This window comes from Sorex fumeus, unplaced genomic scaffold (genome assembly GCF_029834395.1).
Source record: "Sorex fumeus unplaced genomic scaffold, SorFum_2.1 ptg000264l, whole genome shotgun sequence".
Lineage (NCBI taxonomy): Eukaryota > Metazoa > Chordata > Mammalia > Eulipotyphla > Soricidae > Sorex > Sorex fumeus.
This window is the reverse complement of record NW_026606321.1, coordinates 1,696,148-1,708,693: the sequence shown is the minus strand read 5'-3', so window position 1 is coordinate 1,708,693 and position 12,546 is coordinate 1,696,148. Positions and strand designations below refer to the sequence as shown.

The 12,546-nt window shown below is 41.8% G+C and overlaps 1 protein-coding gene and 1 pseudogene across 1 annotated transcript in view; one reads left to right on the top strand and one right to left on the bottom strand.

The window, feature by feature from the left end:
* Positions 1-12,546, bottom strand: part of DNAH5 (dynein axonemal heavy chain 5) — a 321,369-nt gene that overhangs the window by 98,385 nt on the left and 210,438 nt on the right. Inside the window, exons 54-56 of the mRNA XM_056109071.1 lie at positions 11,457-11,587; positions 3,154-3,307; positions 2,401-2,668 (exon numbers count right to left, since the gene is read on the bottom strand). Coding sequence (XP_055965046.1) covers positions 2,401-2,668; positions 3,154-3,307; positions 11,457-11,587 — 553 coding nt within the window. The remainder of the gene's footprint in view (positions 1-2,400; positions 2,669-3,153; positions 3,308-11,456; positions 11,588-12,546) is intronic.
* LOC130018357 (RAD52 motif-containing protein 1-like) lies at positions 4,166-6,169 on the top strand (annotated as a pseudogene).

The window sequence follows — 12,546 nt, the reverse complement described above, 5'->3', positions numbered from 1 at the left end:
ATTAAAAAATAAATAAAAAATAAAATAAAATAAAACCCAGTTGTGAATCACTTTGCAACTCACCGTGCTTTGATAAAATAAAATTTGGGAAAAAGACATTTATTTTCAGCGTGAGGAAAAGATGGAACTTGTAACTGATTTACTAAACTATAGAATTTCTAGAAATGGAAACAGTAGGAGAAACACAGTCATGAGTACATTTGTGAAACCTTGAAAATACAATGTAAGAAAAGAAATCAATGGTCATAAGGGACAATGGGATCGTGGTGAATGATTATTAGTTCTGGGTGTCAAGTGGGAAAGTAGAATTGCAGCTGTAAAGCAATAATATGGCAACTGTTGTAAACCACATTGTCTCAAGATAATTAGAATATAAATTATTTCTGCTGTTGTATGTCCTAAAACTAAAAAATAATTGTTAGCATATGCAGATCTTATTTATACTAATGCATACACAAAATTCATGTGATATTTTAACATAGTGTTATTTCAATTAAAACCCTTTTTATTTTAAAGTGACAGGTATGTGCTAGGGATATGGCACAGTCATAGTGCATATGCTTGCATGTGTAAGACCCTAGGTTCCAATAAGAGCACTAAAACTTATTTCAGTATTTAGTTCATTCATTTCATTTCATTTCATCATCCTGTTATTCGTTGATTGTCTCGAGCAGGCCCCAGTAATGTCTCTTTCATCCTAGCCGTGAGATTATATTCAAGACTATTTAGAAGAATGAGACCCATCATTATTACTGGTATTTGGCATATTTGGTACACCACGGGGAGTTTGCCAGACTCTGCCCTGTGGGCAGGCTACATTCAATAGCCTGCAAGTTTGTCCAAAATAGGAATGAGACAATAACATGTCATAAAAAGAAAAGTTCTGAAAAGATGTCGCGCGGCCGCAAATGCGGCCGCGCGGTTCCGGGATCTGGATTTTATAGTCTCTGAGTCTTGGCCGCTGATGGGATTACACGGCGCCAGGGGGCCAGGTGGTGGGTGTGACCCCTGCCTACTGGAATTTGGAGGATCTGGGTGGAAGATGCTCGACTCCAATTCGAGTAGGCTTGGAGGTCTCGGCCCCGGAACCCGCGTGGCTTTGTCCCTCTGCCAGTACCTTCATGTGTGCGGAGAGTGGTCTCAGCATGGTGGTGGCTGGTCCTGGAGGTCTTCAGCTGCCGGAGCCCTGGTCGGGGCATGGAGGAAAGCTCAACCCGCTCCCCTCCAAGGGGTCCTGGGAAGGAACACCAGGCGCGGGGGCAAAAGACTGCCAGTATTTAGTTAACTGAGTTTAATTTAGGCCATCAATTGGAAAGCCACCTAAAGTTCAAAATAATGTGCTAAAAACAAACATTTCCCAATGGATAAGAGTTTATTAAAATATATGCATGGCTTCTATATAAGTGTCTGTGTGTGTGTGTGTGTATTCCTCTGGATGGAGCCCAGGTTTCACACGCATCTAATGGCCAGGAGGTGGTTACTGCACTGTTTCCTCTCACTGAAACCGGACCTCTGAAGCTACACGTATGTAGGCAGTAATTGGAAGGAGAATGAGAGGAAAAAGCCCTAGAATCCTTCTTTTCTCCATTTTTCACTGCTTGGTCTATTAGCGAAAGATTCTTCTTAATTATTAGTAAAACATAATCAGAAAAACGGCGAAAATCACTATTCAGAATCAGGCTTCCCTAATGCACTAGATTAGCAATAATTCTAAGTGTCTACCTTTTAAAAATATCTACACATCTATATTTTAGGAGAGATAATACAGGGATTAAGGTGCTTTCTTTGTACAGAACTGACATCAGTTTGATCCTTGATACCATATAAAGACCCTGAAATACCACCAAGAACGAGCTTCCCCAAACCAAAGACTGATATATGATAATTTCCCACCAAAATATGAAAAAGTCACAAAATGGTACTTGACATCTCCTAAGGCTCGCATGTCCAATTTCATTTCCAGAGTGGGAGAACCACTAAGGTTCCACGGGTGGAAGGCAGAGACATAACATGCTGGGGAGCAGCTTTTGCCCAAGGCTGATGCCAGCTGAGGACTACAGGGCAGTTCTCTCAGATTCCAGCACTGCCATCAGGGGAATCAGGGGAAGGAATGTCCAAGTGACTTAGATTGCTCTGAAGCTGACCAACTGAATATCAACACTGTCGAGGAGATTAAAGCCTCCATGCTCTCTTGGCACCTATAAGCACCAGCCTTGTGACCCAACTGTTGACAAAGAGGTTTTCAACTCAATCCAGCACAGAGACAGCAAACAGCACAATCTAAAATAACAACTCTCCCCCCCAACCACACACACACACACACACACACACACACACACACACACACACACATACTCACAGTGTAAACCAGAAACTAACGTACAAATATTCACCACTCACCAGCAACTAAGGCATCCTTAGGCCATCGGCTGAACCAGTCAATGGTGCATCCTGAAATAAGGGCCGGGAACTTCAAAGCTCGATTGCGAAATTTTTCCCCCACCGGTGAAAAGCAGAGTACCACATGCAGATTCTGTCGAACCCGACTCATGAAGTATTCATACAGGTTCTCATTGGTAGCGGGACGCCGGGGGTGCTCTTTTTTCATGACTGGTACCAGATCACTATGAATTTCATCAATCTCATCACGTGCAAACAGGTTAGAGACCTTGGAAAGTACAGAGAGCTCACCTCAGTTCAAGCAGAGCAAAACAGACCAGAATAAATTGTTCCAGATGGCCAACGTCCAGAACATTCCTCGGCTTCTATTCCTAAATTTGCCTCTGCCAAATCAACTCAAATTCTATAAAGTGATATGTAGCATGTTTTAAAATATCAAGGGATTGGATTATTCATGGCAAAGTCACAACCCTCTGAAGAGTAGGTAAGAAATCAAAAATCTAATCAGCTTTCCTTCCAACCTTCCACTTTTTTTGTTTTCGTCACTTGGGGCATTCATTGAAGTTTTAAATGCACACTTTGATTGGGAGCTTTATTCTCCAGAAACCCAGTGAAAGAAACCATTCTTCAGATTGATCACCTAATCCACAATAATAGCACTATTCAAAACTCTAATGGAAGAAAATATAGAATGCTCTAAAACTAGAGGAAATCCGAAGAGACAAAACACACGCAAAAGGAATGAGCTCTTACCTCACCCGATGATAAGACATTGTTCATATATTCCAAAAATGACTCATCCTTAATCTCATTGTCTGTGAAAATAAACGTGATTCCTTTGCCTTGCTGGCCAGCCGTTCTGTACAAAATCTTCAGGTCTTCCATCAGATTTGAGGTGCTATAAGATCTAAAGAAATATTGTCTTGGTGTTATTAGCTAAAGTAGTTGTATAGAAAGGAAAGAGCCTAATAAAGTGCTTCAGGGCACTTGGCAAACCAAAACAAGTGCTGATAATTTTCCATCCAACAGGTATTATGTGAAAATTTTCCTGTTCCAACTATCTACCTGCAAATGTATAATTTATTTCTAAAACTCTACATCTTATAAAACATAACTAGCTTATCCCCATAAAAAAACTACAGTGAAAATTCAGTCTGAAACAAAATACAAATTTTTGCCACAATTCAGGCTACAAAATCAACACGCAAAAGTCTATGGCTTTCTTATATACAAATAATGAAAGAGAAGAAATAGACATTTTTAAAAAATCTCATTCACAATAGTACCTCAGAAAATCAAGTACCTCAGAATCAGCTTAACCAAAGAGGTAATGGATCTATACATGGAAAAATTACAAAACACTACTTCAAGAAATAAAAGAGGACACTAGGAAATGGAGACACATCCCCTGCTCATGGATAGGGAGGATTAACATTATCATAATGGCAATACTGCCCAAAGCACTATACAAATTCAATGCAGTCCCTGTCAGGATACCCATGACATTTTTCAAAGGAATAGACAGAACACTCCTGGAATTCATATGGAACAATAAACCCCCATGAATAGCTAAAGCAATCCTTGGAAAAAAGAAGATGGGTGACATCACCCTCCCCAACTTCAAACTGTACTACAAAGCAGCAGTAATTAAGACAGCATGGTACTGGGCTAGAAACAGACCTGCAGACCAATGGAACAGAGTTGAATATTCTGACACTGACCCCCAAATATATGACCACTTAATCTTTGAAAAGGAGCAAGAAAAATGCAGTGGACCAAGGAACGCCTCTTCAACAAGTGGTGCTGAGAAAACTGGATAGCTACCTGCAAAAAAATGAATTCTGACCTCTGTGTAATGCCAGGCACAAAAGTCAGATCAAAGTGGATTAAAGACCTCAATATCAGACATGAATCCATAAGGTACATAGAGGAAAATGTAGGGCACTACAATGAAGCTAAAAATATCTTTAAGGATGAAAGAGCACTGACCATGCAAGTGGAAGCAAACATAAACAAATGGGACCACATCAAACTAAGAAGCTTCTGCACTTCAAAAGAAACAGTGTCCAAAATACAGAAAGAGCCCACAGAAGGGGAAAGAATATTTACCCAATACCCATCTGATAAGGGATTACTATCCAGGATATACAAGACACTAATAGACTTGAATAAGAAAAAAAAACCTCCAACACCATCAAAAAATGGGGAGAAGAAATGAACATAAGTTTCCTCAAAAAAGAAATACAAATGACCAAAAGGCACATGAAAAAAATGCTCCACATCACTAGCCATCAGAGAGATCTAAATCAAAACAACAATGAGATATCAGCTCACACCACAGAACCTGGTACACATTCAAAAGAACAAAAGCATCCAGTGCTGGCATGGATGTGGGGAAAAAGACACACTCTTTCACTGTTGGTGGGAATGTCCACTAGTTCAGTCTTTCGGGAAAACAATATGGACAGTCCTTCAAAAACTAGAAATTGAGCTTCCATATGACCCTGCAATACCACTTCTGGGAATATATCCCAAGGATGCAAAAAAGCACAGTAGAAATGACACTGTACCTATATGTTCATTGCAGCACTGTTCACAATAGACAAAACCCGGAAACAACCCAAGTGCCCTAGAACAGATGACTGGTTAAGGAAACTTTGGTACATCCACACAATGGAATACTATGCAGCTGTCAGGAAAGATGAAGTCATGAACTTTGCTTATAAATGGATAGACATTAAGACTATCATGCTAAGTGAAATGAGTCAGAAAGAGAGAAACAGACATAGAAGGGCTGCACTCATATGTGGAGTATAAAACAACATAATATGAGATTGACACCTAAGGATAGTAGATACACGGGACAGATAGATTGCTCCATAGCTGGAAGCCTGCCTCGTTAGCAAAAGGGAAAAAGCATCTGGAATAGAGAAGGGATCACTAAGAAAATGATGGCTGGAGGAATCGGGAGGATGGGAGATGTGTGCAAAAAGTAAAAAAACACTGTTGTCAGTGTCTGGGAGGCCACCGCTGCCGCACAGCTGAGGGGCTGCCGTGGCCCTGAGCGCCCCTCACCACCTCCAGGCTCCCTGTGGTGCCAGATCATTGAGTTTCGATCATTGATCAAGGAACCTGAACCCAAGGAACTGTGAGCTCAGAGCAGCACACACACTTGTCCCATGCGTGGTTCCTCTCAGCAGACATAAAACAGTTCAACATCGGACACTTGCCCTAAACAGCTCCCAATGCCAGGAACTGGCAAACTACTATTTTCATTTCAATGGATGGTCTAAAAAGATTGTCAAGCTTCAGGATTTTTCTGATACTGAAGAAAGGAAAAATGAAGATATTGTTCCACCACTTCAGAAGCAAAGCATGAAGATCTTCTGTGTTTTAGTGGTGATATTATCATCCTTTGATTGCAAGAGCCCTGGAGTTGGCATAGCCAAGGAGACTTTGGATAAACTGGAAGCTCCTGGGGACACCTGATGATGATCCTGGCTCAGCACTCAGAAATCACTCATGGTGGTGCTCCGAGGACTCTATGGGATGTTGGAGATCAAACCTGGGTTGGCTACGTGCGAGAAAGTGGTAAAATGGCTGTGGAATATCGGCCTTTTGAGGAGCTCACTGATGCCAGAACCGAAGAATTACGTGATTTAATTCAAGTCAGCTGCCTTTCTTGAAGCAGAATGGCCAAGAGGAGGAAGAATGTCTCTCAGATTTCAGTGGTGAGGGGGAAGCACCAAGACCGCCACAGCTGGACTAGTACTGTTGAATTTGCCAGATTGCCAAGCCCCAGCCCCACCCCAGGGCTCCACGCACATTAGTCTGCAGTCCCAGTCTTGTTTTGCTAACAGGGGTGGGAGGGGAGGCTGGGGGTGAGGGGAGTTAGGGACTGGAAGAGGACCTGACTGGACGTCTTTGGTGCCTTCAAGGAAAGAAGGAAAGCCTGGGTCCTGTTGGTTTTGCAAAGCCGGCTTGGCCCAGAACCATAAAAGGCAGCTTAAAGGCTGCATAAATGTGCTGAGGGGGAGATGCACATGTTGATGGAAATACATGAAAGGCATACCCTTGGGTTGAGAAACTTCACATAGACTTTGTGTGTCACGGTCCAGTTTCCCAGGAATTTGCCAGAGCATTTTAAAGTTGTTTGGTTGAGCTGACTTTTGTGCCCTAGCTTTTACCCGTTGCTTCATACAGAGCAGCCATGTTGAAATACTTACCTATAACTGTTTTCCAAAAATTCCCTGTAGGCTGAGGCTTTTAGCTATGTACAGTTCCTATGTTCCTATGTACACAAGACCTGCTCCTGGCTCCTCACACAGGACTCCCTCTGACAGTGCTCACAGGACCAGCTATGGTGCTAGGGATCGAATGTGGCTTGGCTGTGTACAAGGCAAGTGCCTCACGCCCTGTAAAACAGTGCTTCAGTTCAAAGACAAGCCTTCCAAGTGAAGTCTCACGGAAATTCACCAGAGAAGTACAATTCTGACAGTTGTTTGAGAATGCAGCTTTGAAGGGCAGTGCCATTCTGCTCCCGACACGTGGGGCCTCAGGGGATAGGAGTGGAGCTGGCCCTTTCCTCCCCATCCCAATAGGACCCCGAGTCGCTGCCCATGAATGGCCTCTCTGGCTCCTGATCAAGCTACTTAATGGCCATGATCCTAGAGACTCAGAAAAAAAGTCTCAAAACCCAGCGGCTTTTGGCAGAAATGCGTCTGGACCGCGCAGTAGGTTACTGTCACTGGGCCGCCCCAGGGGGGAAAGGGTGCTGTCCCTCCGCCTGCTCCCCTAGGTGACTCAGTAGTCACCATCTTCCAGGGGCCATTCGACATTTAGGTTTGGGTCCGCAGTGACGAGACATGTGGGGCCTCATGGGATGGGGGTGGAGCCAGCCCTTTCCTCCCCGTCCAAATGAGACCACGAGTCGCTGCCCACGAACGGCCTCTCTGGCTCCTGATCAATCTACTTAACGGCCATGATCCCAGAGACTCAGAAACAAATCTCGAAACCCAATGGCTTTTGGCAGAAATGTGTCCGGTCCCTGCAGTAGGTTACCAGTGTTGGGCCACCCCAGGTGGGAATAGGTTTCGTGCCTTGGCCTGTTCCCCCTGGTGACCTCAGAAGTTATCTAAGAGTTTATCTTTACAAGTCCTTGATGAGAATTCAGGTAAAGAGTGTCCTTCTGGGACACACAGATTTCCCGGATGAGGATTTAGGTATTTCAGAGTCTTGGCTGCTACTCTGGGAGGAGGGGGGAGAAACAGTGTGTCCCTGGGCTTGGCACACTGGTGAATTCGGCAGTGCTAGTCCAGTTGCGGTGGTTTGGGTGCTTCCTCCTCACTGCTGGAATTCAAGAGACATTCTTCTCCCCTTGGACATCCTGCTTCCAAGAAAGGGAGCTGATCTGCACAAGGACCACTACTTAGGGTAGATGGTCCCAAATGTTGTCATTTCCTTTAAACTCTCAGTTTCTCTGATTATTTATCACTCTCCTAGAGAGGGGATAGCATGGAATCACTCACCCAAAATTTTCTGAATGAGGGCTCTGGGGCCATAAAAAGTTTATTCTGGGAGACCGTTCTTAAACTGAATGAACAGCCATATGCACTCCTTTACACAGGTTAGGGGGAAATCCTCCTTTCTTGCATGGAGTTCAGCATTCATTCATGAAAAATGGATGGAACTCAGCATTCATTCATGAAAATGAGCATAGAGCGCAGCATTCATTCATGAAAAATCCCCCTTTCTTGCATGGAGCTCAGCGTTCATTCATTCATTCATTCTTGAAAAAGGACAAGGCCCTTTCTAGAGGAATGCCCTTCTAGCACTCCTGGGGAGACCACTTAAGACACTGACATCAGAATGTAACAAAGCTCTTTTGCAATACTGTAACTAGCACCCATCTTACTTTATTCACAGTCCTTCTCATCTATTTCAGTTCTTATTATTTCACACTTCTAGAATATAAATTCCATGAGAAGGGGCTTTCTCCCACTGTCTACTTGAGTAGAGGGTTTTCAATGGAGTTGGTCCAAGAGTGGCCTCATTTAGGGATGGATGTTAGTTTTCTGAATTCTTTGGCATTAGTACTAAATGTCTTCTCACGCTTCATATCAAGGTGGACATTTTTGTTTGTTTGGGGGTCATACCTGGTGGTGTTTGAGGTTGCACCTGGCAGTGCTAAGGAGGCCATGCAGTGGAAGTATCAAACCCAGGTCTCCCTCATCACAGTCCATGCTCCAGCCTGATGAACTGTCTCAGGCTCCTAAGCTAGTCTTTTAAGAAATCAATTAAATTGAAATAATTACAAAGTACCCATCTGCAGTTGAATCTTAAAAGATATTTCATAAATTGAATTAAACTAAATCATTTCAAACCTTCATTCTATGAGGTTAAGGAGAGGCCAACTGTATAGGGTGACTTCTTTATGCCCCAAAGCAATTATATTCATTGCCATCTTTGGATGTGACATGAAAGGGTCTGCTAAATAATCGGTATACTATAGCTAGAAATATGAATAAATGTGTCATGCCAGACCTTCTTTTACAATCCAAATCAATCCTTCAGTTGATGTAAGTTTGCAGTCATGAATGTTACAGAGGTCCCAGGACCCCATGACTACTAGAAGTGAAAATAATGACATCCTGGAAACTCAGACTTACATTTGTATCATTCAATTATCTCAGAATTCAGAGCATGAAAGCAAATGCACTTCTAATTTTTTTCTCACTAAATATTTAACTCTTATACTCCTTTTTTTTGAACATCTAAAACCAGAAGCAGAAATACTACTACTATGCATTAATACTTTAAGAAGACATCTAGAGAAATGAAATCTCAGAGATCAGAAAAGAATTTCAAAGACACAGTTCCACTTAAAAAGAAAGAGCAAAATATCTCATCCTAACTTCTCCTCATAAGAAAAACTTGCTCTCCAGTGATCTGGATCTCCAGGGTTTGCCAACTCAAATCATCTGAACTGGCTGAGCTAGAAAATGGTTGTCCTTCCCAAAACTAGCTCTTGCTTCCCAAGCCTTGACTCCACAGCCATGCAAAGACTGCTTGAATTTGACACAAAGGTAACGTGCACCTATGCCAGCTTTCATCCGTGATGAGGCATTTCCCATCTGATCCCCAAGACACCCAAGTATCACAGAAAGTGGAGTCCTAAGATATTTCTACTGGTGTGCTGTGGTACAATGACAAGGATGTCAGCCCAGCAACTACAAATGATGCGTTCGATTCCTGGGTGGGTCTGGGATACCGGCAAATCAATCAACGCTTCTCTGACCCTCTGCTACAAGTTCATGTTACAGATCCTAGAAACAAAGTTCCTTTAAAGATCAAGTTAGCTTGAACATGAGTAAGTTCTTTGGAAAATATAAGATTTTATATTTATATTTACAAATGCTAGGAACAGAATTCTCAAAGTTCATTCTTTTTCCTATAGTAATCTTTATCTAATTCTGCTTCTGCTACATATTAGACAAATTACATACAAGGTAACTAGAATTGGTTCTATCTGTCCTAGTACCTGAAAATCAAAATGGTATGTTTTGTATTTACTCCCCAAGTAGAATCCTATAATAATTAATAGGTTTTAACTATTGGCATGCAAGAAAAAAGTATTCCAATAACAACCTGAGTACCCTGATTTCCAAAATCAATGTTTGAGGATTTACACCCTACCACCCATCTATGGGCTTCCCTCCATCACTGAGACCTATCAGCTATATGTTTCACCTTTCTTGGAGAAGCCAAAACTCTAGACCAATGCCCAATAGCAGGACAGGCTATTCCTCTTTCTAGAAATCAGGCTGCAGTAACTCCGTCTTTTCAACTTTCCAATCTGATCTCCTGTTTTCACCTTGGTTAATCCTAAAATTTCCCTTAGCTTCTCAGAGTCATCTCTACTTTTCTCTTTATACTTTTTCTTCTGAGTTATCCCTGCTCTATCCACCTATATCTAGAATTCCCTAGAATGAACCACAGCAACATCTATCAAGTTTCCCAAGCCAGAACAAGAAGGTACCAAGTTCAAAAGTTCCAGGTGCCTTCCACTACCTAGAATTGGGCCTCTTCAGTCTTGCTGCTGGCATTATTGCCACTATCATCTTTTTTCATGATCTCGAAGCATCGTTAGAAGGATTCCAGTTTAACTTCTGCCATTGAGCTCTGCCCATACAAATCCAACATAACTTCCTAGTAATAACTCATTAATGGCTTCCTACAGGTCCAGAATGAAGCCCAAATTTCTCATCATAGCTTTAACTTTTCTATTTCTCTTCTTTTCCACTTTTTTTCTTTTGCTATGCACCTAGTCACATTTCAATTCTTCCAGAATCTCAAATAAAACCTCATATGTGCTTATTTTTTACTTGAACCATTCTTTCTGATTCTTCCTCCAAATATGATATTTAGGTTTCATAAAAAACTCTCTCTTCCCTCTGGGAATCCTTCCCTGGACGTTCCCCAAATGATGTTAGGAGTCCCTCCCTCATTTCCAGAGGATCTAGCCAGCATTTCCTTCCTCATCAGAGACAGCAGCACCCAGGCTTTAGACATTGTTTTTCAGCTGTGTGTCCCTCATGAATAAACTCTGTGATGATACAAGCCAGATTTCCTTTATTTATCATTGCCTTCCCTATCACTAGCCAGTGCCTGACATATAACTGGTGCTCAGTAAATACTTTATGCGTTGGCTTTCCTTTTATCTTTCTAGTCTGTTAACATTCTCGAGATCTAAATTCACATTTCTTCTGAAACTCATAAAAAGACAACACACAATACTTATATCATGTAGGATACATAAACCCCAGGGAGACAGCTATTCACCGAAACTCTAGGCGGAAATGTTTCAAAAAGGATTATTAATGGCACTATCTTCATGGTCTATGATAGAGGTTGAGAGGGGAATGCGATATGCCAACCTTCAAGAAGGAAAACTAATATGATTCCTTCAGTAAGAAAAATGCTTTGTTAACTTCAGGTGGCCTGTGGGAACCCTTTATCAAATCCATTTCAGTTTAATTAAATTGAAAACCTGTTACCTTGTCAGAGTTATCTGGAAGAACGTGTAGCCAGCGATGAATGAAGCCAACCTCGTGAGGCTCTGCTTTCCTGATCCACCCACCCCGACTAAGAGGGCATTTCCTCGGGGAGTACGAATGACTCTTGAGATCTAGAGTATAAAATAGGAAATATTTGTATCCGTCAATACATCACCACTTATATTTTTCTTAATTATTTGATATAAACATTTTGGAAAGCCTAAGTGTCCTGGGATCAGAATTCAGATCTGAACTTGGAGAAATGAGAACATTCCAAAAGCAAAAGTGTTTGTCACATACTCTAGTAAGTGGTGAGGCTGGAAACTCAGAAACCATGGGGAGATCAGTACAGAGTAGTCAGCAGATAGCCCGGACTGTGGATTTCTTTAAGCTACCAAGGACAGGAATAAGAGACATTATGAATGCCTTGGAGTATTTCTAACCTAGTGCAGTTGGATAGAAAAGAAAACAAATTTTTAAACAATACCTACTCTTGGAACACAGAACACACAGTTAACTAAAATACCTTCCACATTGCAAAAATGGCAATTTAAAGGGAAGAAAACAAAAATATTGAATGGACAAGGAGGTCTTAAGAACATCAAACAAGCATAAACCCCTCTATTGACAGATAGTGCTCCCTAAGACATAAACCAAGAAGTGGATGGTGGATAGACCAGAACTCTACACTATACAAGTCAGTGGTCCCATAGCATTCCACATTCCTTTCAGGGAGGAAGTACACACTTCTTTGGCTTTGTTAGTATTGACTGAACTACTTACATCATCATGCACTTATTCCAACCAAGAACTAACTTAGGGTAGAATTCTCAATTTATATTTCACCTTGTGTGATAACTATTTATCTTTACTGACAAACTGCAAGTGCTCTGCAGTTCATTTTGCTCTAGTTAATAAAAAAAAATTCAGGTGGGAATGGAAACAAGGTCACTTCTCGATGCTGAGAGAAGTTTCCTGGTGCAGCCTGGGCTCTGGATACTACCTAGGTTTTGTAAAACATGAGTTTTCAGGATTCTTCCCTAGACTTCTATTGGAACTGTTCTTAGCTCGAGTATACTTCCCCCCATTT